Source organism: Amblyraja radiata, chromosome 1 (assembly GCF_010909765.2).
Source record: "Amblyraja radiata isolate CabotCenter1 chromosome 1, sAmbRad1.1.pri, whole genome shotgun sequence".
Classification (NCBI taxonomy): Eukaryota; Metazoa; Chordata; class Chondrichthyes; order Rajiformes; family Rajidae; genus Amblyraja; species Amblyraja radiata.
In genome coordinates, this window is record NC_045956.1 from 69,055,132 (window position 1) to 69,080,461 (window position 25,330).

The 25,330-nt window shown below is 43.4% G+C and overlaps 1 protein-coding gene across 2 annotated transcripts; it reads right to left on the minus strand.

The window, feature by feature from the left end:
* Positions 1-400: 400 nt before the first annotated feature.
* LOC116975048 (interleukin-8-like) lies at positions 401-25,056 on the minus strand. 2 transcript variants are annotated; one of them, XM_033023744.1, is made up of 4 exons: positions 25,010-25,056; positions 9,122-9,251; positions 8,861-8,934; positions 401-912 (listed from the first exon to the last, which is right to left on the minus strand). In XM_033023744.1, exons 1-4 carry the CDS (start codon positions 25,041-25,043, stop codon positions 878-880), a joined length of 273 nt encoding a protein of 90 aa, XP_032879635.1. In that variant the 5' UTR covers positions 25,044-25,056; the 3' UTR covers positions 401-877. The 2 variants fall into 2 exon arrangements, with proteins under 2 accessions (XP_032879635.1, XP_032879628.1); XM_033023737.1 differs by lacking the exon at positions 25,010-25,056 and adding an exon at positions 11,850-11,989 and having other exon boundaries at positions 405-912.
* Between the last annotated feature and the right edge of the window lie 274 nt (positions 25,057-25,330).

Genomic DNA, 25,330 nt, shown 5'->3' on the forward strand with positions numbered 1-25,330 from the left:
GAAAATCCATGCGGTCACAGGGAGAAAGTACAAACTCCATTCAGACAGCAACTGTAGTCAGGATGGAAACCATGTCTCTAGCAACAACTGTACTGCTGCATCACTGTCCTACTCCGTGAAGGGAATTGATAGGTGATGTTTTGGGTGGGTCCCTATATTACCAAACCTGTAAGTTCTGGAATTCATACCTTAAACCTTTTTATTTCTCTGCTTTCATCTCCTCAAGGCATTACTTTCACATTCACCAAAACTTTGATCATAATCTCTTTACATTATAATGTCATGTTTGTCTGTCTGTATTCCTATTAAGTATCTTGGAATGTTTATTATGCCAAATAGCTATATGTTTCATTTTCAGTTTGGAGGTACAGCATGGAAATAAGTCCATGCTGACCATGTCAACCATGAAACTCATTAACTTTAATATCAAGCAATTTAACACAAGAACTAAAACAAACCAGATTCAAAAATATCACAAACACAATTATTTTTATTTAAACTAAAAATGCAGAGAAATAAAAATAATTCTTAAAATTAATGCAGATTATTTATTTATTTATCAATTTTGTGGGATCCCTCTCATTGACAAGCCAGCAGTTATTGCCAATAGCAAGCAAATTGAATAACAATGTAACAATTTGATAAAATCCACATAAAATATACTGTGGAAAATATTGCAGCCATTGCAAGAAGTTTATGTAAATAACAAATTAGTTATATCTTATTAAAATCGTAGACATCATTCTTTGACAAGTGGAAATATTAGAAACAAAGTAGGAAATTGTAGAACAAGCTCTCAGAAGTTATAAAGCGAAGCGTTCAGTTGTATCATTTGTGATAGTTGAGGTGATCCAGAAGTGGAATTGAGTTCAATCCTTCACTCAATTAATTTCTTAGTTTTGCGTCCAAAGCCTGAAAAATAAAATCATTTTTCAATTTTCTCATTTATAATGTACCTCATGACATCTTCAGTAAATACATTACAAGGTGAGAAAAAACAGTGCTTTATATAAGCTGAGAAATATCATCACTGCTGATGAAACACATTGAGAAAGCAGGAGAGTCTCTCCCATCCGTCCCAGCAATTATGCAGGTTATAATATCACTACTACCCGTAACTCTACTCAATCAATTCATTGAGCCATAGAATAGTAAGATTAAACGAGAACTTACCAGTTTGAAGTTTGATCGTTATTTTATGAGGAGTAATGTTGAGGGAATACGTGAAGAACCCCGCCAGGACGCATGCGTGTCATTCTTCAAAGCAGCGGTGTGAAATCACAGATAACTGTAATGACTAAACATAGTAAGATTAGAGAAGAGATACCAGTTCAGGATATGATCAAGGGTGGGAGCGGAGGGCACGTATTCCCTCAACGTTCCTCCTCATAAAATAACGATCAAACTTCAAACTGGTAAGTTCTCGTTTAATCTTACTATTTTAATTCGGAGTCACGTGAGTGACTACGTGAAGATTTTAAAGCTCTGTGATTTCATGCCGTGGAACGATTCCATGCATCACATCTGCCTTGATTATGGGGAGAATAGAGTTAACATCATTAGACATCAATACAATATTGAAACCCAACGGTAAAAATATTAACACCAATTATTGCCCCTATTTATGGGGTAAATTATATTACAGAACTTAAAGTTGTTTCTGCAAATGTTCCAGGTTTAATGACTGGTTTGTTATAAAGTCGTTGGAAAGTTTCCTCCGTTGACCATCCTGCTGTCTTGAGGATTTGGTCCATAGGTACGTCCAACTTCATAGCTGCCGATGTAGCTGCAGCCCTGGTGGAGTGAGATTTAAAATGCTAGTGAGCACGCCAGCCTTAGTTAGGACCTGTTTTAGCCATCTCGTGATGGTCTGGTCTGTCACTGTTTTGAGTGGCTGTTAGTAGCTGATTAAAGTGACATTTCTTCCCTCTGATGATCTTAGTATTCTTCATATATGATAGTAAGTGTGTTACAATACAGAGACGACCATCTGTAGGGTAGGCCCTGAATTCTGTTTTTTTTTTTTTTTTACGCCTGCTGACCCCCGTCTGTTCTGTTTGACTATTTCATTGATGTGAAAAGTTAAATTTCCAGATGAAATAGTCATGTTGTCCAACCTTATTTTCTGTAGTGACTGGACCCTTTGTGCCGTGACCAAGGCCATCAGCATGACTGTTTTCATAGTCAGTTTCTGTAGGGACAGAGCTGTAGCTGAAGACCAGTTTGTTAACATGGTCAGTACAATGCTCCCATCCCATATTTGGGAGTACCTGGTTCTTGGGGATTAATATTAAACTGCCCCTCATGAGTTAACTTGCCAGGGTGTGTCCCAACAGAATGCCGCTCTGTTCCTTGCGACAGGTATGTTGACAGAGCACTTCTGGCGCAGTTGATGGCAGTATGACTGAGCCTCTCATCGTAATGGAGGCTTGCCAGGAATTCCAGAACAGACGGGATGTTCATAGATCTGTGGGTGATGATTATTGTTTGTGACAGTACTCCCATTCTTGATGACACCAAGTACTGATTTAGGTGGGCTGTCTGAGGCCCGCTGAAATAATATCGCATTCGGTTCGTCAGACCCAGGTGTAGAAGAGGTGCTTTCCACTCTAAAATTAATAGGTTTATATATAATTGTGACATGGGTAACTCCCCTAGTAGCGGGAAGAACCAGTAAGTTAGGTCTAGGATGGATGGTGATGTATGGTTCTAAAACCATGTTGATGTCACCAGGACCCATGGTTGAGTAGGCCAATCAGGTATTATCAAAATACGAGACGCGGAGTCTATAGTTTCTTCCTAAATACCCAACTGATGAGGCGGAGGGATGCATAAATGATCCCCCAAGCAGCCAAGATGCATCTGAACCACTGCCCCAGGTTCTGGTTCCCAAGACATAATTTAATAACTGGTAAGAGTATGGATGTGAATAGGTCGTTATCTGGTGTTCCATACCGTGCTGTTCCAGCAATACATATTTTATCCAACATCCATACAGTGTTTCTAGTCTTAGCGTGACCTGTTGTCTGCCACTAAATTCAGTTCCCTGGTAAGTTGGTAGCTGATATCCAAATTCTATCTGGATACGCTATTGCCAAATAGTGTTGGCCAGATAGTCATATGAGGTCGATACGTTCCTACCCATATGGTTGACATATGCTACCACGGTGGTGTAGTCAATATGTAGTCTAACATATTGGTGATATAACCCAGAACAATATGACTTAAAGCCAAGGCATGCACTACCCCCCCCAGGTATATATGCCCAGCGTTTGTAATGATGCCTCCTGTACATTCCATCTCCCCCCACAGCTGGAGATGGAATTAGTAGCATCCCAATCCAAGGCCCATGAGACGGGTAACTGTTAATGTTTGGATTGGAACAATGCCTTATGTTATGTCTCCACCATTTTAGTACCGTAGTGGCCTCTGTTGGTAGCTTCATAGGTCTGTCAGAATGAACCCCCCATAAATTTAGAGTGACGCATGATTGCGCTCAGTAACTTGATTATGTAATGGTCCGATTTATGTGGCTGGAACACAGCCACTAATGCCAATCCTACTACCAGTCTGATGGATAGTTTAGTTTCCTGCAAGCCTCCATAAAGGCTGCAACCTTTTCTTTCGGCAAAGTCACTGACATGAGAACTGAATTAATGGTGAAATTCAGATAATCCATTTTTTGTTGAAGGTGTTAATTAGACTTAACTGGATGGATGATAAATCCCAGTTCTTCAAACAATTGTTTTGTGGCTGTTTTGCCAACAATAAATATGTCATCTAGATATGCCATTACCATGAGTTTTAGTTTTTGCAGTAACGCTAGGGCTGGTTTCAAATTTGTTGTGAATAACCTGGGCTGCTGTAAGTCCATAAGGTAGTGCCCTGTCTTGCCAGAGCTGACCCATCCAGTTAAATTTTAAATAACATCTGTGGTCACCTCTTATGGGTACTGTATTGTAAGCATATTTTAACATTGATGCTCGCCATGTAGTAGTCTTTGGAAGTCAATTGCTTTGCAGTGACAAAGGTTCCCATCTTGAATGAATATTTTGTACAAAGGTATTTAAAGTAGTCAATCGATGATGATGCGGCCACCACCATATTCTTTGACTTTATAAGATATTGGACACGAATTCCTGTGATTCGTGTTGGGTTTGTTCAATTACTCCTTTTTATATAGCCGCTGTAGTTCAGCATGTGCTTTGGATTTCCCTATGCCTGTGAGCACGAACATTCGGTTCAGTACATGCTGTACTGGAGGTTATGCTTTTGTATATTCTATGGTATAACCCTGGTCCCTGCATCCAAATAATATCGTTTCACCCCCAACTTTCGTGCTTCCTTAATTCTAAAGGAACCAGACCCACCTATCACCACTGTTGTTGGGTTTGTGTTGAAAGGCTTGCGCATTTTCCAGGACGGTCGGTCTGGGCTATGGCCTAAAAGACCGATGTTGGGTGTTCCTGGTTTAGCGCTTGCTCCGGTTGCGTTGCCCGGCTGGGGTCCGTAGGGGTTCTGCTTTTATGAACCCCAGTGATTTCGCCTCTTCATCAAGTTCTTTGACTCGTTTTGGTAAGTCCCCTCCAATATGGTTTGGAGGTTCCAGGTTTACAGAGGCCGGGAAATTTGGGGTCTAAAGCTGGTTGGATAGTACTTCCCCTGATGTTGTTCGACTCATATTGTGATTTGCAGAGTAAAGCCAGTGCATCTAGGTGGTCTAGGGTCATGTTTTGCTCCTTAATGTGTGGGCAAAAAGCTGTAATCCCTGCCATTAGGACTTGTAGGACTTTCTGAATTGTTAAGTCCCTGGTTCTAATAGATGCCCCTACATGTTTCCAGATGCACTGGTTTACTCTGGGAACATTTAGCTACTTGCAGTTCCCTGGAGGTAAATGTCATGCCATAGTGTCTGATAGTGCCTGCAGTTGGTTAAATGACATATAGTCAATGCTTACCCCGATTTTCGGCTCCAGGTCTTGGCCAGTTTAGCCTGATTGGATAAACTGGGACACCATGTCCAGCATGTTTTCTTTCACCCCAGGCATACTGGGGGTATGTTGATCCTTGCCTCCTTCAGGGTCTGACCAGGGTGGATACTCCGTGCTCTCCTCTGATGAGGGAGAAACACTGTGCAGCCCCACAAGGGGTACTGCTGTGGGGCTTATTAGTTGCCCACTGTGGCTTGGCCACTTTGGAGTATTTTCACTCTGCAGCCCCACAAGGGGTACTGCTCCTGCAGCCGGTCCAACCGGCTCGAATGCTCTCGGGCACTGGCCGCTCCCGGCTGCTCTTTATCCTGCATGCTGCAGCCGCTACAACCGACCCCGGTGCTCACGGGCACTGGCCGCTCACGGCTGCTCGTCATGCTGCAGCCGCTCCAACCGACCCCGGTGCTCACGGGCACTGGTCGCTCGCGGCTGCTTAATTTCAATTTCTCCTGCAGCCGCTCAAACCGACCCCCATGCACACGGGCACTGGTCGCTCGCGGCTGCTTAGGATCTCCTGCAGCCGCTCAAACCGACCCCCATGCACACGGGCACTGGTCGCTCGCGGCTGCTTTGTTCCCCGCTCCCAGCCGCTCAAACCGGCTCCCGTGCGCACGGGCACCGGCCGCTCGCGGCTGCTCCTAAAGCCGCTCAAACCGACCCCCATGCACACGGGCACTGATCGCTCGCGGCTATTCAGAGTCGGACTCCTCAGAGTCAACGACTCTGTTAGTTGCTTACCTCTCCCGACCGGCCGGGACCGGCACGGGAGCGAAGTCGGGAGCGAAAGTCGGGCACAGCTGTTCCCATTACGGGAGATTAGCGTGTCTTGGGCTGCTGCTGCCGGCTGACCGCAACTCCGCGGTTCTCCCCCCGCCAGCTTTCCCGCAGCCTTTGTGGATCCGGTCCAAGTCTCCACCTAAAAGGTAAGTGGAAGGAACGCAGAGTCTTCTTACCTGCTGTTCCCGACTTTCAAATTCTGGAACGCAGAGTCTTCTTCCCTGCTGTTCCCGGCTTTCAAATTTTGCCGCTAGGGGAACGTCGTTCCCCCCTGCTGTGACTCGTTGCAATGCGTGTAGCGATATGACACACATGCGTCCTGGTGGGGTTCTTCACGTAGTCACTCACGTGACTCCGAAGTACAATTATAGAAACATACAGCACAAGTGACAACGGTAGAGTTGCTGCCTTACTGTGCTTTCAGGACCAGAGATCCGGGTTTGATCTCGACTATGGGTGCTGTCTGTAAGGAGCTTGTATGTTCTCCCCATGATCGCGTGGGTTTTCTCCAAGATCTTCGGTTTCCCCTCAACTCCAAAGACATACAGGTTTGTAAATTAATTGGCTTGGTATAAAAGTAACTTGTCTATAGTGTGTGGAGGATAATGTTAATATGCGGGTATTGCTGGTCGACGCGGACTTGGTGGGCTGATGGGCCTGTTACCGCGCTTTATCTCTAAATGAATTAAAAAAAATAATATTAAAAAGAAACAAGTCCTGATGAAACACCACGTCCATGCCGACCATAGTAACTATCTACACTGGTCCTATTTTCCGACATTGTGCAAGTATCCTTTTACACCTTTCCTATGCCAGATTTTTTTTTTTAAATTATGCAATAGCATGTGATAAACCTCAGCCAAGGATCTCGAAAATCTTTCAACTCTTACTTTAAAACTCTGGTAATATATATACCCCATATTCTAAGAAAAGTATTCTAATCATCTATGCTATCTAAGCCCATCATAATTTTGTAAACCTCTTTTCAGTCACCTTTCAGCCTCTTACGTTCCAATGAGAATAAATCCAGTCTTTGAAACTCTCGTTATAACTGCAACCTTCATTTGCTGGAAACATCCCGGTGAATCTCTTTTGCACTCTCTCTATTGGTACCACATCCTTCCTTTAGTCTATTGTCTATTGTCTATTGTGAACCATACATAATACATACATAAGACTGTACATAATAGACAATAGACAATTGGTGCAGGTGTAGGCCATTCGGCCCTTCATGCTAGCACTGCCATTCACTGTGATCATGGCTAATCATTCACAATCAGTACCCCGTACCTGCCTTCTCCCCATATCCCCTGACTCCACTATCTTTAAGAGCTCTATCTAACTCTCTAACTCACCCATGGTGTCATGACCGAGGGGGGCCTACGACCTAAGTCTCTCTTGAAAGCATCCAGAGAATTGGTCTCCACCGCCTTCTGAGGCAGAGAATTCCACACATTCACAACCCTCTGTGTGAAAACGTTTTTCCTCATCTCTGTTCTAAATGGCTTTCCGCTTATTCTTAAACTGTGGCCCCTGGTTCTGGACTCCCCCAACATCAGGAACATGTTTCCTGCCTCTAGCATGTCCAAACCCTTAATAATCTTATATGATTCAATAAGATACCCTCTCATCCTTCTAGATTTCAGAGTGTACAAGCCCAGCCGCTCCATTCTATCAACATATGACAGTCCCGCCATCCCAGGAATTAACCTCATGAACCTACGCTGCACTCCCTGAATAGCAAGAATGTCCTTCCTCAAATGGGGAGAGCAAAACTGCACGCAATGGTCTCACTAGGGCTCTGTACAACTGCAGAAGAACCTCTTTGCTCCTATACTCCTATTGTTATGAAGGCCAATATACCATTTGCTTTCTTCACTGCCTGCTGTACCTGCATGCTTACTATCAGTGACTGATGAACAAGGACCCCCAGATCTTGTTGTACTTCCCCTTTTCCCAACGATACACCATTCAGATAATAATCTGACTTCCTGGCTTTGCCATCAAAGTGGATAACCTCACATCTATCCACATTAAACTGCATCTGCCCACTCACACAACCTGTCCAAGTCACCCTATGTTAACTTTTATGTAGTTGTGTGTCTTGTTGCTTTTTCTTTTAGTACGGCTGTATGGTAATTCGAGTTTCACTCTACCTTAATTGGTACATGTGACAACAAACTGCCCTTTGAACCTTTATATCAATAATCATCCTTCTGTGGTATCACAGATGTGGGGATGTTTACTGATGACTGTGCACCGTTCTATTCTATACAAAATTCTTCAGAAAATGAAGCAACCAATGCCTGCATTCAGTAAGAACTGGACAATATTTGAGTAGGTGCTGATAAATAACATTGATAATGACCAGAGAGAATCAGACTACCCACCCTTGATATTCAATGGCAACACTAATGCTGAGACCCCCGTCATCAACAGCGTTGGGTGGAGGACAGCCGTCATGGTCTCCAATGGCCAGATCTGAATTGGACTAGCTACATAACTACTGTGGCTAATAGAACAGATCAGAGGCTGGGTGCCCTTCAGCAGGTATCTCAGATGTTTGCGCCCCAAAGCCTTGTCACCATCTACAAGGCATAAGCCAGGAGCATAATAGAATCCTCTCCCTTTTCCTGTGTTAGCTCCAACAACACTTAAGCAACTTAACAACATCCACCAACTTGCCATTCTTTACCACCTTCAATAATATCCTATCCCTGCAGTGAGTACCATTAACAAAATGCATTACAGCTACTCACCTCGGACACTAAGAGCATTTTCCAAACCTGCAACTTCTCTTGCAGGGACAAAGGCAGTAAACACATGGGGACAACATCATCTGCAGCTTCCTCTCCAAGTCCAATATCATCTCATTTTGGAATATTTCCTCAATCAATCATTGTTGTTGAATCTTTATCCTGCAACCTCCTATCACCACAAATGTGGGAGCACCTTCATCTGAGAACCGCAACAGTTCAAGAGGAAGGTTCATCGGCATTATCCCAAAGACAATTAGGGATGGGGACTAAATGTAGGCCCTATCAGTGTCATTCAATTCCTGAAAAATCTTTCAAATACATTGGAATACCAACCAGCCTTAAAGATGACCTTCAACCATTTGGCACGGGGATTCACACAGATTTTTTTCCCACTTTTCAGCTTGAATCTGTGAAAAGAAGATACATTTTAGAATCTAATCCACAGAAATTGAATGCCTTCCTCTGAAAGGCAGAGGCTGTTAGGATTTGCTTCAACCTGATTTCATTAAAAATAATTTAAATAAAGAACACACATTAATACAAAAGCGGGTGGAGTGGTTACTCCTTTGATTCAAATGTAATGTGAAGACTCACATTATCTCCAGTCTCTCACAGTGCAAACCTCTGGGAATATATTTCATACTCTTCATGAACTTCGGGTGAATAAATTTCCAGGTTGGTTGAATGCATTGACAACGTCCTTGGATTTCTAAGGTCGGAATACCTGTGAATGGATATTATGGCTGTATTCAATGGAATTATACTCAATTCACTTCTTAGATATTAGTAATCAGTGCACTGCTGAAACACTGTCTGATATTAAAACATAATGATGCAGAATTTGGACATTCGCTTTCCCATCTCCTGAGGCTCCACGCATAGTTGACCACTTTGGTTTCTGAGGGAATTTATTCTCTCTCTGATTACTCTTTTCCCCTTAAAATACATAAAATCTCATTGGATTCGTCTTGATCTGGCAGAGCCATCTCATGGCCCCTTTTGCCCTGATTTTGTTCTTAAGTACACTCCTCAATCTTCTACATTCCTCCAGGAATACACTTGATCCCAGCTGCCTACACCCACCCATGCCTCTTTTTGTTTCCTGACCAAAACCTCAATTTTGTTCAACATCTAGGATTCCTTAAGGGGCTGTCCCACTTGGGCGACCTAATTGGCGAGTTTAGAAGAGTTTAGGAGAGTTTAGGGCCTGTCCCACTTGGGTGGCCTAATCCACGAGCTCTGGCGAGTTTGCGCTCGACTCATACTCGTTGCATGGTCGACACAAGGTCATAGGAGGTCTTCGTAATTCTCCTTCATGCTCGAGAGTGGTCTCCACGTACTCGAGGCTTCAGCTAGGTCACGCAGTTTTTTTCAATGTGTTAAAAAATGCCCGGGAGTAAAAAAAGGTTGCAATGGAAAATATTGATACTTTTTTTACTCGTAGGTTTAGTCGTAGTTGGAGTAGTAGGTCGGCATGTTGTAGGTCGGCACATCGTGGGTAATCAAGGGGAGTCGAAGGTAGTCGTAGATAGTCGTAGATAGTCTTCAACATAGTTGAAGGAGGTTGAAGGAGATCGAAGGAGGTCGTCATCATTCTCCACTATTCGGTGTCCAATTTTCCCAAAGTTAGTCATCAGCTAGTCGTAGCTAGTCAAAGCTGGTCTTCAACATAATCGGAGGAGGTCGAAGGAGGTCTTCTACATAGTCGAAGGAGGTCTTCAACATGTCATTTTTTCAAACTCTTCTAAACTCGCCAATTAGGTCGCCCAAGTGGGATAGCCCCTTTTCTCCTACCTGCCTTGCCCTTCATTCTAACAAGAAATGCATGCCTTGAACTCTCCCCATCACACTGTCAAGGAGGCTTTGAGAAAATCCTTGTATGAATCGCTCTGTCCACTGGGCAATCATTTCCCGTGGTTGAGTCTGTTTCAGCATGGTGGTGCTGGGCGTGTGAGTTTTGGGCCCGATTTCCCATTGGGGACCTTTTCAGCAGCCTTGTCAACCTGCACTGCCCTCATCAATACATTATGTAATGTCTTAAAAATTCAATCAAGTTGATCAGTTGATCTTCTCCCTTTAGCAAAACTATTCTGAGTCTTCCATTAATCACTTCCTATCAAAGTATATATGAATCCTCATCCTCAGATTTTCTTCAAATAACTTATTTCTTTTGAAGGAATATAGAGCCGGGAAACCTGTGGTCCCTAGTTTAAATGGACAATGTGCTAGACACAATTTTTAAAGATAAACAAATAAAACTGCAGATACTGGAATCTGAACCAAAAATAGTAATATTGGAAGAACTCAGCCTATCTACTTGACTGAGATAAGACTGAGTGTGGATATGATAAAAGTTGCTTTAAATGTATTTCTGGTGCACCACAAACATAGCTTCAGCAATATTCTTATTGATACATCATGGCTTACATTGTCTTAATGTAATTGTTTGGCTGAAAATGAATTTCTTCAGTCAAACAGTTCTACTCTGTAGCAGTAACTCAGCAGGTCAGCCAGCATCTCTAGAGAACATGAATAGATGACGTTTCGGGTTAGTAAACAAGAAGCTGTCTGACCCATTGAGTGACTCCAATACGTTATGCTTTTTTTGTAAACCAGGAGTGTCTTCTCTTTCAGAAATCCCTCCTTCAATACCCAATTATTGATTATAATTCAAAGAAGAGATTTTTGTGCAACTGAACGGCAGGGAAGGCTTGAGGAGCTGAATATCATATTTCGAGCTCTTGAGTCTATGTTTTTTATCCTGCCTTTCTCTAAGACTTTATTCAATGAGTGACTCCATGGAAATAACAACCACTTTGAAAAATGGGAGAATGTTGATTAAATCATTTAGGATTTCCTCACCATTTTTGGCTGTAATTGTATTCACGCTATGAAGTTTAAATCAGCCGGCTGCCATTATAATTCAATGAGCATAACTATGCACAAATTTCAGTCAAAAATTATTTGCTTAAATTATTTGAAGATTTACAGAGACATTTTCTTTCTTTTAGATGTACATTGTCGTTACCCTCTGCAAATGTGGAGCATTGAATTCCAAACGCTTACAATATAAAGTAGAAAGGGAAAGACATTTCCTGTAAATCTCAAACATTATATCTTTGTTTGACCCGTTCCTTCACTTTATGGTGAAAAGTACCTCTGATAAAAATACATTGAACATTTTTTAAAATGATATTTTCCAAATAACTTTACATGTCCAAATAGCGGCATGAACTTGGAGTCAAATAACCAAGATGAACTCAGTTACAACATTCTTTGCCACATCCCAGAGCAATGAGACGTAAAACAAATCACAACCTACCATGAGCAGCAAAGGCACACAGAAGCAGAAGCAGAATTGTCATGGTAGATGTCCTGCTCATTTTTACTTCACTGTTGATTCGTCCTCTGCTGAGGAATCCTCTGTTTGTCCACGACTCTGTCCTTCCTCTCTGTTGGTGTTTGACTGAAGAGTGGTGCACTGAAATCTCTTTTATTGACCTCTTCCACTTTCAATTTGCACAATGTTTGGAGGTGAATTTTGTCAAAGAGGGAAACTCCTGAGGAACTTCCCAAACTTGAGTAAAGCAAACTTTAACTATTCTGTCTTTCATCACTATGTAAAATCCACACGGAAAATCACTCCATGTAGAGGATGGGATGAGTTATCTTGAACTATCTAAACATTTTGAGAAGACCTTAAACTGCTCCTCATCTGCTTTGCTGTGATTGCACTTCCGGAAACTGTTTTCGTGTTTCTTGCATCCATTGTATTTTGCCTGAGTATTCTATAATTGTAGGTAATTTTAATTGTTTCAGAGGCAATCAAACTAATCTAATAGCTTTAACATCTGGTTCAGTCAAGGGAATGGTTAAATAATCTGGGATATACATTTCACATTAAAGATCAGGTAACCAAAACATGGTCATATTGTGCTCCACATAACAGTCTGGGAGAATGCCCCACTGTTGCAGATCAACTCTACATTAATTCTCCCCTTGGCTCAAGTAGGACCCTGGCACAAATTTGTTACAAGCAGCTGACTCTGACCAAATCAATGAGGTTATGAGGATAAAATGATGTCGCCAGTTATAGATCACATCTAATGGCACAGTCTGAACAAACCTTGCCCGCAAAAATATTTGGTTAGCTGATTAGGACACCTCTCTATCAGATGTTGTCGCTGATGTTTGAGATTCAACGTGTGAAACAATTGAAAACATCCAATCATCAATAAAAATTAAACAAGCAAAAAAAATTATAACATTGCTTTATTTTTAGAACATAGAACAGGAACACTTTGTCTGTGCCCAACATGATGGCAAGTTAATATCCTCTGCCTGCACGTGACCCATATCTGAAGAAGGGTCTCGACCTGGAACATCACCCATTCCTTCTCTCCAGAGATGCTGCCTGTCCTGCTGTGTCACTCCAGCACTTTGTGTCTATCTTTGCTTTAAACTCACATCTGCAGTTCCTTCCTACACGTCTCTACCTTTCTATGTGCGTATCTAAAATCTTCCACCACCACTCCTGGTAATGCATTCCAGGCCCCCATCATAATCTGTGTAAAAAACACCCCCACATCCTTTTAGACGTTCCCCCTCTGAACTTAAAATTATGCCCTCTATTTTTGATATCTCCAAACTGGGACCCAGGCTCTGACTGTCCATCCTGTCTATGTCTCTCACAACTTGATACATTTCCATCAGGCCTCCCTTCAGCTTCAATTTTTAAATTAACAAAACAACTGAAATTATTTGCAAACGCTTAATACACATAAAGGCATGTAAACTTACCCAATTAAGTCAAAAGCAAGGGAATTTTTTTTTACAAATGTAAGTGTGGATAGTGTTACTGTTAGTGCTAGACTGTTGATTATTGATATGACACAGTCTAAGGTGGAGGCAAGAAACTGTAGATGCTGCCTGGCCCACTGAATTACTCCAGCACGTGTTCTTCGTAATAAGATGCTTGTTGACATTTTAGCGAAGAAACGGATCTAATAGTTGAATTTTTCAATGTATTTTAAACAGAGGTACTTTCCACCATATTGTGAAAGCAAATATCAATAAAGGATGTCATGTTTGAGGTTTACAGGAAATATCTTTCCATTTCATGTAATTTATATTATGGTGTGTTTGCTCAGCATTTGCAAAGGGCGACAGTGATTTACATCTAAAAGATAGAAGAAATGGCTTTGTAACCCTTCCTAAGTTACCATAGAAGCATTTGATCGGGATGCATCGTAGCTTAATTTGGGAACAGCTCCATCCAGAACCACCAGACTGATTCCTGGGATGTCAGGACTTTCATATGAAGAAAGACTGGATAGATTTGGCTTGTACTCGCTAGAATTTAGAAGATTGAAGGGGGATCTTATAGAAACTTACAAAATTCTTAAGGGGGTTGGACAGGCTAGATGAAGGAAGATTGTTCCCGATGTAGGGAAGGTCCAGAACAAGGGGTCACAGTTTAAGGATAAGGGGGAAATCTTTTAGGACCGAGACGAGAAAAACATTTATCACACAGAGAGTGGTGAATCTCTGGAATTCTCTGCCACAGAAGGTAGTTGGGGCCCGTTCATTGGCTATATTTAAGAGGGAGTTAGATGTGGCGCTTGTGGCTAAAGGGATCAGGGGGTATGGAGAGAAGGCAGGTACAGGATATTGAGTTGGATGATCAGCCATGATCATATTGAATGGCGGTGCAGGCTCGAAGGGCCGAATGGCCTACTCCTGCACATATTTTCTATGTTTCTATGTTTCTATAAGAAATTACAGAGAATCGTGGACGCAGCCCAGACCATCACACAAAACAACCTCCCTTCCATTAACACTATTTACAACTCATGCTGCCTCGGCAAGGCCAGCAGCATAATCAAGGACGAGTCGCACCATGGCCACTCCCTCTTCTCTCTCTCTCATTGGGCAAAACGTATAGAAGTGTGAAAACGCACCCCTCCAGATTCAGGGACAGTTTCTGACCAGCTATTATCAGGCAATTGAAACATCCTAGCAACAACTAGAGAGCATCCCTGGACTACGACCTATCTCATTGTAGTCCCTCAGGCTATCTTTCATCGTACTTTACTGGCTTTATCTTGCAGTAAATGTTATTCACGTTATTCCCTTTATCATGTACTGTACACTGTGGATTCCTCGATTGTAATCATGTATTGCCTTCCACTGGTTAGCACGCGGCAAAAGCTTTTCACTGTATCTCGGTACACGTGACAATAAACTAAACTCAATATGTCACTATTCATATGCAACAGAGTTCAGAAGAATGAGATCGCCATGAAACTGGGCAGATTGTGAGTGGAAGTGACAGAGCAGATAATAAGAGGGTCTTAAGATCACAAGATCATTAGGAGCAGAATTAGGCCATTTGGCCAATCGAGTCTGCTCCATAAGGTCATAAGGTAATGTGATAGGAGTAGTATTAGACCATTCAGCCAATCAAGTCTACTCCGCCATTCAATCATGGCTGATCTATCACTCCCTCCTAACCTCATTCTCCTGCCTTCTCCCCACAACCTCTGACACCTATACTAATCAGGAATCTATCTAACTCTGCCTTAAAATATTCACTGACGACCTTCATAGCCTTCTGTGGCAAAGAATTCCACAGATTCACCACCCTCTGACTAAAGAAATTTCTCCTCATCTCCTATCTCCTTCCTAAAAGAACACCCTTTAATTCTGAGGCTATGACCTCTAGTCCTAGACTCTCCCACCAGTAGAAACATCCTCTCCACATCCACTGTGTCCAAGCCTTTCACTATTCTGTATGTTTCAATAAGGTCCCCCCTCATTTTTCCAAACTCCAGCGAGCACAGGCCCAGTGCCGATAAATGCTCATCATCAGTTAACCTATTTAATCATGGCTGATCTGCTTTCCCCTCTCAACCCTTTTCTCCTGCATTCTCCCTGTCACCTTAGGCACCCATGCTAATCAAGAACCTATCAATCACCACTTTAAAAATAGCCAATGACTTGGCATCCGCAGCCGTCTGTGGCAATTAATTCCACAGAGAGCGTCTGCATGGCGGCTAATCCAGCACTTTGGGCAAAATCTAAAGATAATAATTGGTCACTCCAACCTGAGATGAGGAGGCAGTAACAGTAAGTAATTGTCAGCTTCATCAGTATTCCCTGTGCTACTATTTGGGAATCAGTTTGGCTCTAATGAGTGAATTTGAAAGAATAATTTGAAAACATTTCGGTAACAGAGCCAGTATAACACTATTCTTTGCTGTGTCTGTTAGAAACATAGAAACATAGAAATTAGGTGCAGGAGTAGGCCATTCTGCCCTTCGAGCCTGCACCGCCATTCAATATGATCATGGCTGATCATCAACTCAGTATCCCGTACCTGCCCTCTCTCCATACCCTCTGATCCCCTTAGCCACAAGGGCCACATCTAACTCCCTCTTAAATATAGCCAATGAACTGGCCTCGACTACCCTCTGTGGCAGAGAGTTCCAGAGATTCACCACTCTCTGTGTGAAAAAAGTTCTTCTCATCTCGGTTTTAAAGGATTTCCCCCTTATCCTTAAGCTGTGACCCCTTGTCCTGGACTTCCCCAACATCGGGAGCAATCTTCCTGCATCTAGCCTGTCCAACCCCTTAAGAATTTTATGTTTCTATAAGATCCCCTCTTAATCTCCTAAATTCTAGAGAGTATAAACCAAGTCTATCCAGTCTTTCTTCATAAGACAGTCCTAACATCCCAGGAATCAGTCTGGTGAACCTTCGCTGCACTCCCTCTATGGCAATAATGTCCTTCCTCAGATTTGGAGACCAAAACTGTATGCAATACTCCAGGTGTGGTCTCAACAAGACCCTGTACAACTGCAGTAGAACCTCCCTGCTCCTATACTCAAATCCTTTTGCTATGAAAGCTAACATACCATTCGCTTTCTTCACTGCCTGCTGCACCTGCATGCCTACTTTCAATGACTGGTGTACCATGACACCCAGGTCTCGCTGCATCTCCCCTTTTCCTAGTCGGCCACCATTTAGATAATAGTCTGCTTTCCTGTTTTTGCCACCAAAATGGATAACCTCACATTTATCCACATTATACTGCATCTGCCAAACATTTGCCCACTCACCCAGCCTATCCAAGTCACCTTGCAGTCTCCTAGCATCCTCCTCACAGCTAACACTGCCCCCCAGCTTAGTGTCATCCGCAAACTTGGAGATATTGCCTTCAATTCCCTCATCCAGATCATTAAAATATATTGTAAATAGCTGGGGTCCCAGCACTGAGCCTTGCGGTACCCCACTAGTCACTGCCTGCCATTGTGAAAAGGACCCGTTTACTCCTACTCTTTGCTTCCTGTTTGCCAGCCAGTTCTCTATCCACATCAATACTGAACCCCCAATGCCGTGTGCTTTAAGTTTGTATACTAATCTCTTATGTGGGACCTTGTCGAAAGCCTTCTGGAAGTCCAGATACACCACATCCACTGGTTCTCCCCTATCCACGCTACTAGTTACATCCTCAAAAAATTCTATAAGATTCGTCAGACATGATTTACCTTTTAGTGGCTGACTTTGTCCAATGATTTCACCACTTTCCAAATGTGCTGCTATCCCATCTTTAATAACTGACTCTAGTAGTTTCCCCACTACCGATGTTAGACTAACTGGTCTGTAATTCCCCCTTTTCTCTCTCCCTCCCTTCTTAAAAAGTGGGGTTACGTTTGCTACCCGCCAATCCTCAGGAACTACTCCAGAATCTAAAGTGTTTTGAAAGATTATTACTAATGCATCCACTATTTCTGGAGCTACTTCCTTAAGTACTCTGGGATGCAGCCTATCTGGCCCTGGGGATTTATCGGCCTTTAATCCATTCAATTTACCCAACACCACTTCCCGGCTAACCTGGATTTCACTCAATTCCTCCAACTCCTTTGACCCGCGGTCCCCTGCTATTTCCGGCAGATTATTTATGTCTTCCTTAGTGAAGACGGAACCAAAGTAGTTATTCAATTGGTCCGCCATATCCTTGTTCCCCATGATCAACTCACCTGTTTCTGACTGCAAGGGACCTACATTTGTTTTAACTAATCTCTTTCTTTTCACATATCTTTAAAACCTTTTGCAGTCAGTTTTTATGTTCCCTGCCAGTTTTCTTTCATAATCTATTTTTCCTTTCCTAATTAAGCCCTTTGTCCTCCTCTGCTGGTCTCTGAATTTCTCCCAGTCCTCCGGTATGCTGCTTTTTCTGGCTAATTTGTACGCATCATCCTTCGCTTTGATACTATCCCTGATTTCCCTTGTTATCCACGGATGTACTACCTTCCCTGATTTATTCTTTTGCCAAACTGGGATGAACAATTTTTGTAGTTCATCCATGCAGTCTTTAAATGTCTTCCATTGCATATCCACCGTCAACCCTTTTAGAATTAATTGCCAGTCAATCTTGGCCAATTCACGTCTCATACCCTCAAAGTTACCTTTCTTTAAGTTCAGAACCATTGTTTCTGAATTAACAATGTCACTCTCCATCCTAATGAAGAACTCAACCATATTATGGTCACTCTTGCCCAAGGGGGCACGTACAACAAGACTGCTAACTAACCCTTCCTCATTACTCAATACCCAGTCTAAAATAGCCTGCTCTCTCGTTGGTTCCTCTACATGTTGATTTAGATAACTATCCCGCATACATTCCAAGAAATCTTCTTCCTCAGCACCCCTGCCAATTTGATTCACCCAATCTATATGTAGATTGAAGTCACCCATTATAACGGTTTTGCCTTTGTCGCACGCATTTCTAATTTCCTGTTTGATACCATCTCCAACTTCACTACTACTGTTAGGTGGCCTGTACACAACACCCACCAGCGTTTTCTGTCCCTTAGTGTTTCGCAGCTCTACCCATACCGATTCCACATCCTCCAAACTAATGTCCTTCCTTTCCATTGCGTTAATCTCCTCTCTAATCAGCAACGCTACCCCACCTCCTTTTCCTTTCTCTCTATCCCTCCTGAATATTGAATATCCCTGGATGTTCAGCTCCCAGCCTTGGTTGGTATATTTCTGTTGTTGATTGGCAGAGAAAAAAAATGTTTGCGATCGATAGGTAACTTGTTCTGTCAGCAAGAGCCCGATGATGTTCAAAATATATATAATACCACAGATATTTTTTTCCCAGACAAACACTTTCAGATTGGCTGCACAGTAACTCAGTTCCACATTTTCCAACTGACGCCCGGGATACACTTATTTTACAGATTTAGCTTTAATCCAGGTGATTATAATAAACAGGAAACAATCCCCGGACTAAAACACATGAGTTACAAGAAATGTGACAACCTCTAGCAAACTAACATTAGGTATCGTAAATACATATTTAACACTTACAATCTCGATCTTATAGTTGTAAAAAGATGCTGTGTCAGATATATATTTGTGAATGTTGGAAATTGGAGAGGGGGAGGGAGAGAGGCAGAGAGAGAGAGGGCTGGTAAGAAAGAGGGGGAGAGGGAGAGAGGGAGAGGAAGGAAGGAGAGACAGGGGGAGAGAGAGAGAGGAAGAGAGAGAGGAAGGGAGAGAGGGAATAAGAGAGGGAGGGAAAAAAGGAAGGAGGGAGGGAGGGAGGGAGGGAGGGAGGGAGGGAGGGAGGGAGGGAGGGAGGGAGAGAGGGAGGGAGGGAGGGAGGGGAGAGGGAGGGAGGGAGGGGAGAGAGAGGCAGAGAGGGAGTGGAGAGAGAGGGAGAGAGGGTGGGAGGGAGGGAGGGGGGAGGGAGGGAGAAAGAGATGGAGAGAGAGGGAGGCAGGGAGGGAGGGAAGGAGGGAGTGAGATCGAGAGAGAGAGAGAGGAATGGTGTAGATCACCCATATTACTCTCTGTCAATATAACCTTCACAACATATATTATGCATGATACACATTCCACCATGTGATCCAGTCCAGGATTTGAGTAAGGAACGCAGTTACTGATAACAACACTGTTCGTCCCTGAGACTGGAGTACCGTTTTTGCGCAAATAGAAAAACTGGAAGAGCACAAGATCAGAGTTTTAGTCATGTATAGATAAAAAGGTGAAGGGGTGGGATAGGGCAAGGATTTGTGAGTGATAGGTGGATCCAGGGTAGGAGAAGTTGACTGACAGAGAGAGACAGGTGGGGAGGGAAGGGTGGGCATAGTAACAGAGGCTGGGAGGTGAGAAGTGGTGACAACAATGAGCTGCAGATGAAGACACAATGAACTGTAGATGCTGTAAACTTGAGCAACTCAGCGGGTCAGGCAGCATCTCTGGAGGATATGAATAGGTAACATTCCGGCTTGGGGACCTTTTTCAGACTGGGTCCCAACCGGTCACATTGACCATCCATGTCCTGAATGAACTGCAGATCATCAAATTAGATAAGAAATAAAAAAAGTGGAACCAAATAAGGGAGATGATGGCAAATGAGAGATAATTATATACTGGGTGCAGAAACTGGTGGGATGAAAGGCATGAACAAAGGGAACTGTTCTATTAATGAGAGGTGGGGTGAGAATAGAGGTGCATGGAATGTTGGAGGTGCAGGTAAGTGCTTTGTCAGCCACAATGAGGTGGGGGGAGCCACATGTCTTGAGAAAAGAGGGCATTTCAATGGTGGGATGAAAGAACAAAGAGAACTCCTGTTCTATCAATGAATCAGTGAGAGGTGGGGTGAGAATAGAGGTTCATGGAATGTTGGAGGTACAGGAGACAGGGCGAGGGGAGGTGCGGTCTAGATAGCTGTGGAAGTCAGTAGGTTTGTAGTAAATGCCAGTGGATATTTTGTCTCCTAAGATGGAGAATGTAGTGTATTTTGGGTACTTGGAACTGACTCAAAAGAACTCTCAGACACAGGAGTAAACTAACAAGCTTCTTTATTGCTGGACGCCACCATGAGTCTCCTCCAGCGCATGCGTCCCCTCGCACAAGACATAACATATGCTAATTACATTATATACATTACACTGCTCCCCCTTAAGCTTGGAGGCGAATAACACCATTTCTACTACATTAAATATAATTGATTAACACACAGTTGCAAAATTATATTATTACAGTCATTTGACATTACATCCTCATAACTGTAAACTGTATCTAAACTTAGCACTTATAATGGTTCATTCCACTCATCTTTCTAATCACTCTAGGTCTACCTGTATCTCTGCCTTCCCTTTTTAAATATCCTAATGTAATTTGCAGATTTCTTCCTGTTCTTGATATTCTGCTAAAGTTACCATTTCCTCTGTTTCTGTTCCTTATTTGTAGGTGGGATCTGACACATGACTGTAGGTTTTCGTTTTTCAGTCGCTCTCTGTCGCTCAATTTCCTGGCGCTACATATTTATCTGCTCTTGTTGTATAATGGCATTCTGCAATGCATAAACATTTGTCCATTGCTCAGTGAAGGAAGCTCCATGCTGGACTATACTGAAGTGTCCTAATCGCAATCGGTCCTGCATACTTTTGTCTCGACCGACAAGCCTCTCTTCTTTAGACTTTTCTGTTAACAGCTTTTTGCTCATCGTCACACATTTATTTAACTGTTCTTTGCAACGTTTAAGCCTTTTCTGCTGTTCGTCTATTTGTCTTCTTAAATCACCTTTCTGGTTATTCATCAAGAAGTAGGTTCTATACTGTCCTTGCAATACAGCAGTGGCTTTGATTTGTGCTCTGTATATTTCTCTTACTACATAAGCACGGTAGTGATACTGCACTACAACTGCTGTATAAATCGGTTTTAAGAAGTCTTTCCTATATCGTTTAAGTCTTTTGTATCGTTTCAGCCTTTTCTGTTGTGCGTCTATTTGTCTCCTTAGGTCTTTCCTATACCAACTCATACGGAGTACTTCCTGCACTTTTACAGTAGCTCTCTTTTACTTAACCACCATACTCCTGTAGGCAGTTTGAATGGTAATAGTTGCATCCCTCATTGACTGATATTGCACAAACTGGGAATGCCTTGTTTTACATGCTTTGTACCATCTCTGGATCGAAATGACTGCTTGTCGAATAGCTCTGTACCGTACCCTTAATTGGTAACCACGGTATGCAGCTTGCAGAGTGACTACAGCCGCCTTTTGCATCAAGAAATGCTTTCTTGTAATGCACATTCTTATGAATGACTTAATATAGCGTGCTGCCTTGGTTTTCTCTACCAATACTCTGGCTTTGATCCCGCGGTATAAGGCCTGAATACACACCACTGTTTCTCTCAAACTCTTATACTGTCTCACTTGGACATCTCTTATCTGGCATGCTCTGTATCGTTGCTGTACAGCAATGGCAGACCAGCGTAGTTTCTTAAAATACTGACGCTGTTTATACATCTGATAATAAGTCTGTATGACCTTGACAGATTTATGCATGCCCCGCAGTTGCCTTCGAACAAGCATTCCACGGTAGGCTGCCTGAAGCAGTACAACGCTTCTGCGTACCTTCATGTAAGTTTTGCGATCACTTTCCATTTGAAGGTGTGCCCTATAATGGGTTTGTACTATTATAGCTGCCAATCTCATTGCCTTGTATTGACGGTATACTCTGTGCCTTCTAAATGCTGCTTGTATTACCGTTGCTGCCTTCTGTTTGTTCCGGTTCTCTCTCCGTACATTCATACCCCTGAATGCAGCTTGAATAGCTAGGGTTGCTCTTTGGATGGGAATTTCTCTTTGCCTTTGACTTCTGCCACTTTGCATTTGCCCTTTGTGCCTTACCACTTGACCAGTGTCATTTTGCACTTGACTTGGGTCCCTTTGCACTTGACTTGGGTCCCTTTGCACTTGACCTTTGTCCTTTTGCACTTGACCTTTGTCCTTTTGCACTTGACCTTTGTCCTTTTGCACTTGACCTTTGTCCTTTTGCACTTGACCTTGGTCCTTTGAGAGACTCTCTGCCCTCTTTAGTTCAGGCTCCTTGCCTCTGGATACCCTTGGAGGTTTTGGCGAGAAATGAGCCATTAAAGCCTCCTTACACTCCTCATACATTTTATCTGTGGGCTTTGCTGGCAGCAGAAACATACGTAAGGTTTGATAACCCTCTCTTCCTAAGCCTGATATGAACCATGCTCTCTTCTTCTCCTCTGCAGCAATATCATTGGAAATGAAACAAGCCTCCAAGACTTTGGTCCATTTCTCAAAATTACAGCCAGAATCTAACTGGGGCACGTTGCCAACAATTTGAAAAGCCATGCTACCTGTTGCTATTCAGGTGCACTATCTTCTTTTCTCTCACTGTGTATTCTGCACTAGACTTAATCCTTCTACACACTAAGAAGTGATCCAGCCCACTGACTATTACTAATTCTTATAATAATAGATTTATACTATTAACCAACATTTCATGTTAATAGACATTTAGAACATTTTAACCACATTCCTGCTATGCACACAGATTTACTATTAATAACAGTGACCAATGCATTACATCCAAACAGTCCAGTTTTTACTGTGAAGGAATAGTGACCAACGCATTACATTGAACAGTCCTGCTTTTACTTTGATGGATTTCACTTGTCCAGCTTGTCGGCCTATGGACACCGGTGCCTTCTCGACCTCTCGAGCTGTCCCCACCAGTACTTTTGCTGCTGGCCTCGCCAGACCTCCACTTTTGCTGCTTTTGCTGGCTCCTCCGGGCTTCACCGTTACTTTTGCTGCCGCTGGCTCGCTGCCAAGTCGACTACTGCTGCTCTGCTGACTTGCCTGCCCGCTGTCTCCACAGCCCTCACGCTGCTCTCCACTGGACTCACTGCTCGGCTCGTCGCTGGCTCCGTGGACACCCTGCGGAAGGTTTGTCGCTGTTAGTTACTGCTGCTAGTTCCCGCTTTTCTCGCGCGGACCCGCTTCTCCCTCGGCTGGCTCTCTCTCGCGACCGGGATTTCTCCACTTTCTGCTCACGACCAGGCTGACTCTACTCCCGACTGGGCTGAAGTGCTTGAGCGCTGTGTCCTGCTTCTCTCGTGTGGACCCACTCTTTGCTCGGGGCCGGACTTCCTCTCACGTCCGGGCTTTCCCCCTCGGCCGGTCCGCTTCTCTTGCGTAGCCGGATCCTCTTTTCTGCTTACGGTCGGGCTGACTCTACTCCCGACCGGGCTTTCTTTCACGACCGGTCCGCTTCTCTCGCGGCCAGTTTTCTTTTACTCTGCCGGCCCGCTTCTCACGCGTGGCCGGGCTTTTTTTTTCCGCTGCTGGACCGCTTCTCACGCGGCCGGCTTTCTCCCTCGACCGGGTTGACTCTTCTCCCAGCCGGACTGACTCCGTTTCGTCGATGGCTTCACTGGACCTGTCCGTGACCTACCCGGTACTAGACCCTCACTCGACGTCGTTGGCGGCTCCTGGGCCTGGCTGTGGGCTACACAGGCCTGGAAAACGTCAGAAGTCGGTGGCAGCTGCTGGGCCTCTACTGCCCCTTTTGCCTTGGCTACACAGCCCTGGAAAATGTTCCAGGTAAGTTGGCACCGTCGCTGTCCTGCTGGTTAGGCTTCCAGCTTTCGGCTGCTTTCTTCGGTGACACTTACTTGCTGCCCCACTTGTTTTCCTTGCTTCCTGTTCCGACCTTTCTTTTCTTTGGCTTAGTGCCGTTCCACTTTGTTTCCAAACACAACCTTTGTTTTTTCTGACAGTCCTTCTTCTTTCCTTTTCTGTTCTTTTATCCTCTTCGTGCTGTTGTTGTGTGTTTTGGTGTAACAATTCACCTGAAACTTATACAAAGACTATTCAGCTTGAGGAATTTGACAAAAAGAAAACAACTCAGTCTAAAATGAGTAACAATCCGAAGGACAACATCTTGCCACGCAGACACAACATAGAGATAGCCTGACAAAACTCGCCGACTTGTACAGCTGATGTTTTAAATGCAGTCCCTGGCATAGAGGGATCTGCAGGCCTCTCTTGTCCAGTTCGCAAACAACTGCGACACAACTCCGTATCTACAGTTTAAACTGTTAAACAATCCTATGTGTTGCAAAACAGTCCTGTGGGTGAGTTCACAAACTCTATCCCATCCTCGTCGCCAATTGTAGTGTATTTTGGGTACTTGGAACTGACTCAAAAGAACTCTCAGATACAGGAGTAAACTAGCCAGCTTCTTTATTGCTGGACGCCACCATGAGTCTCCTCCAGCGCATGCGTCCCCTCGCACAAGACATAACATATGCTAATTACATTATATACATTACAGAGAACAAAGAGATCAAGTCAGAGAGTTTTCGTAATTGGTCGAAGTGAACTTGAGGGCAGGCTGGATGTTAATGGTAAAGTTAATGAAAGTGATGAGTTCTGCACGGGTGCAGGTGGCAGCACCAATGTAACAGAGTAAAAGTTTGGGAATGGTGCCGGAGTAGGTTTGAAACAAAGAGTGTTCCACATAATTAACAAAGAGGCAGGCTTTGCTGGGGTGCAAGCGAGCATCCGTGGCTATACCTTATATTTGTATAAAATGAGAGGAATCAAAATAGCTGTTTATTTCGTACCATTCGCGCTCTTACCTGAGTTGCTCTGTTGTCTTCCCTCCTTCACCATCTCCCTCAGGACCACTGAGTACCTTTGGCAGACAAGACACCAGGAATCACCGGCTGAACCAATGCCACACTAATAAATCTTCTACAATTGATTGAAAGAAACAGCATGGAAACAGGCCCTTCAGCCCACCATGTAAATGTTGATAATTGATCATCCTTTCACACTAGTTCAGTGTTATACAACTTTTGCATCCACTCCTTATCCACTATGATCAATTGACAGAGGCCATGTTAGCTACAAATCCGCACATCTTTCGGAAGTTTGGGGGAACCCACACAGTCAGGAGG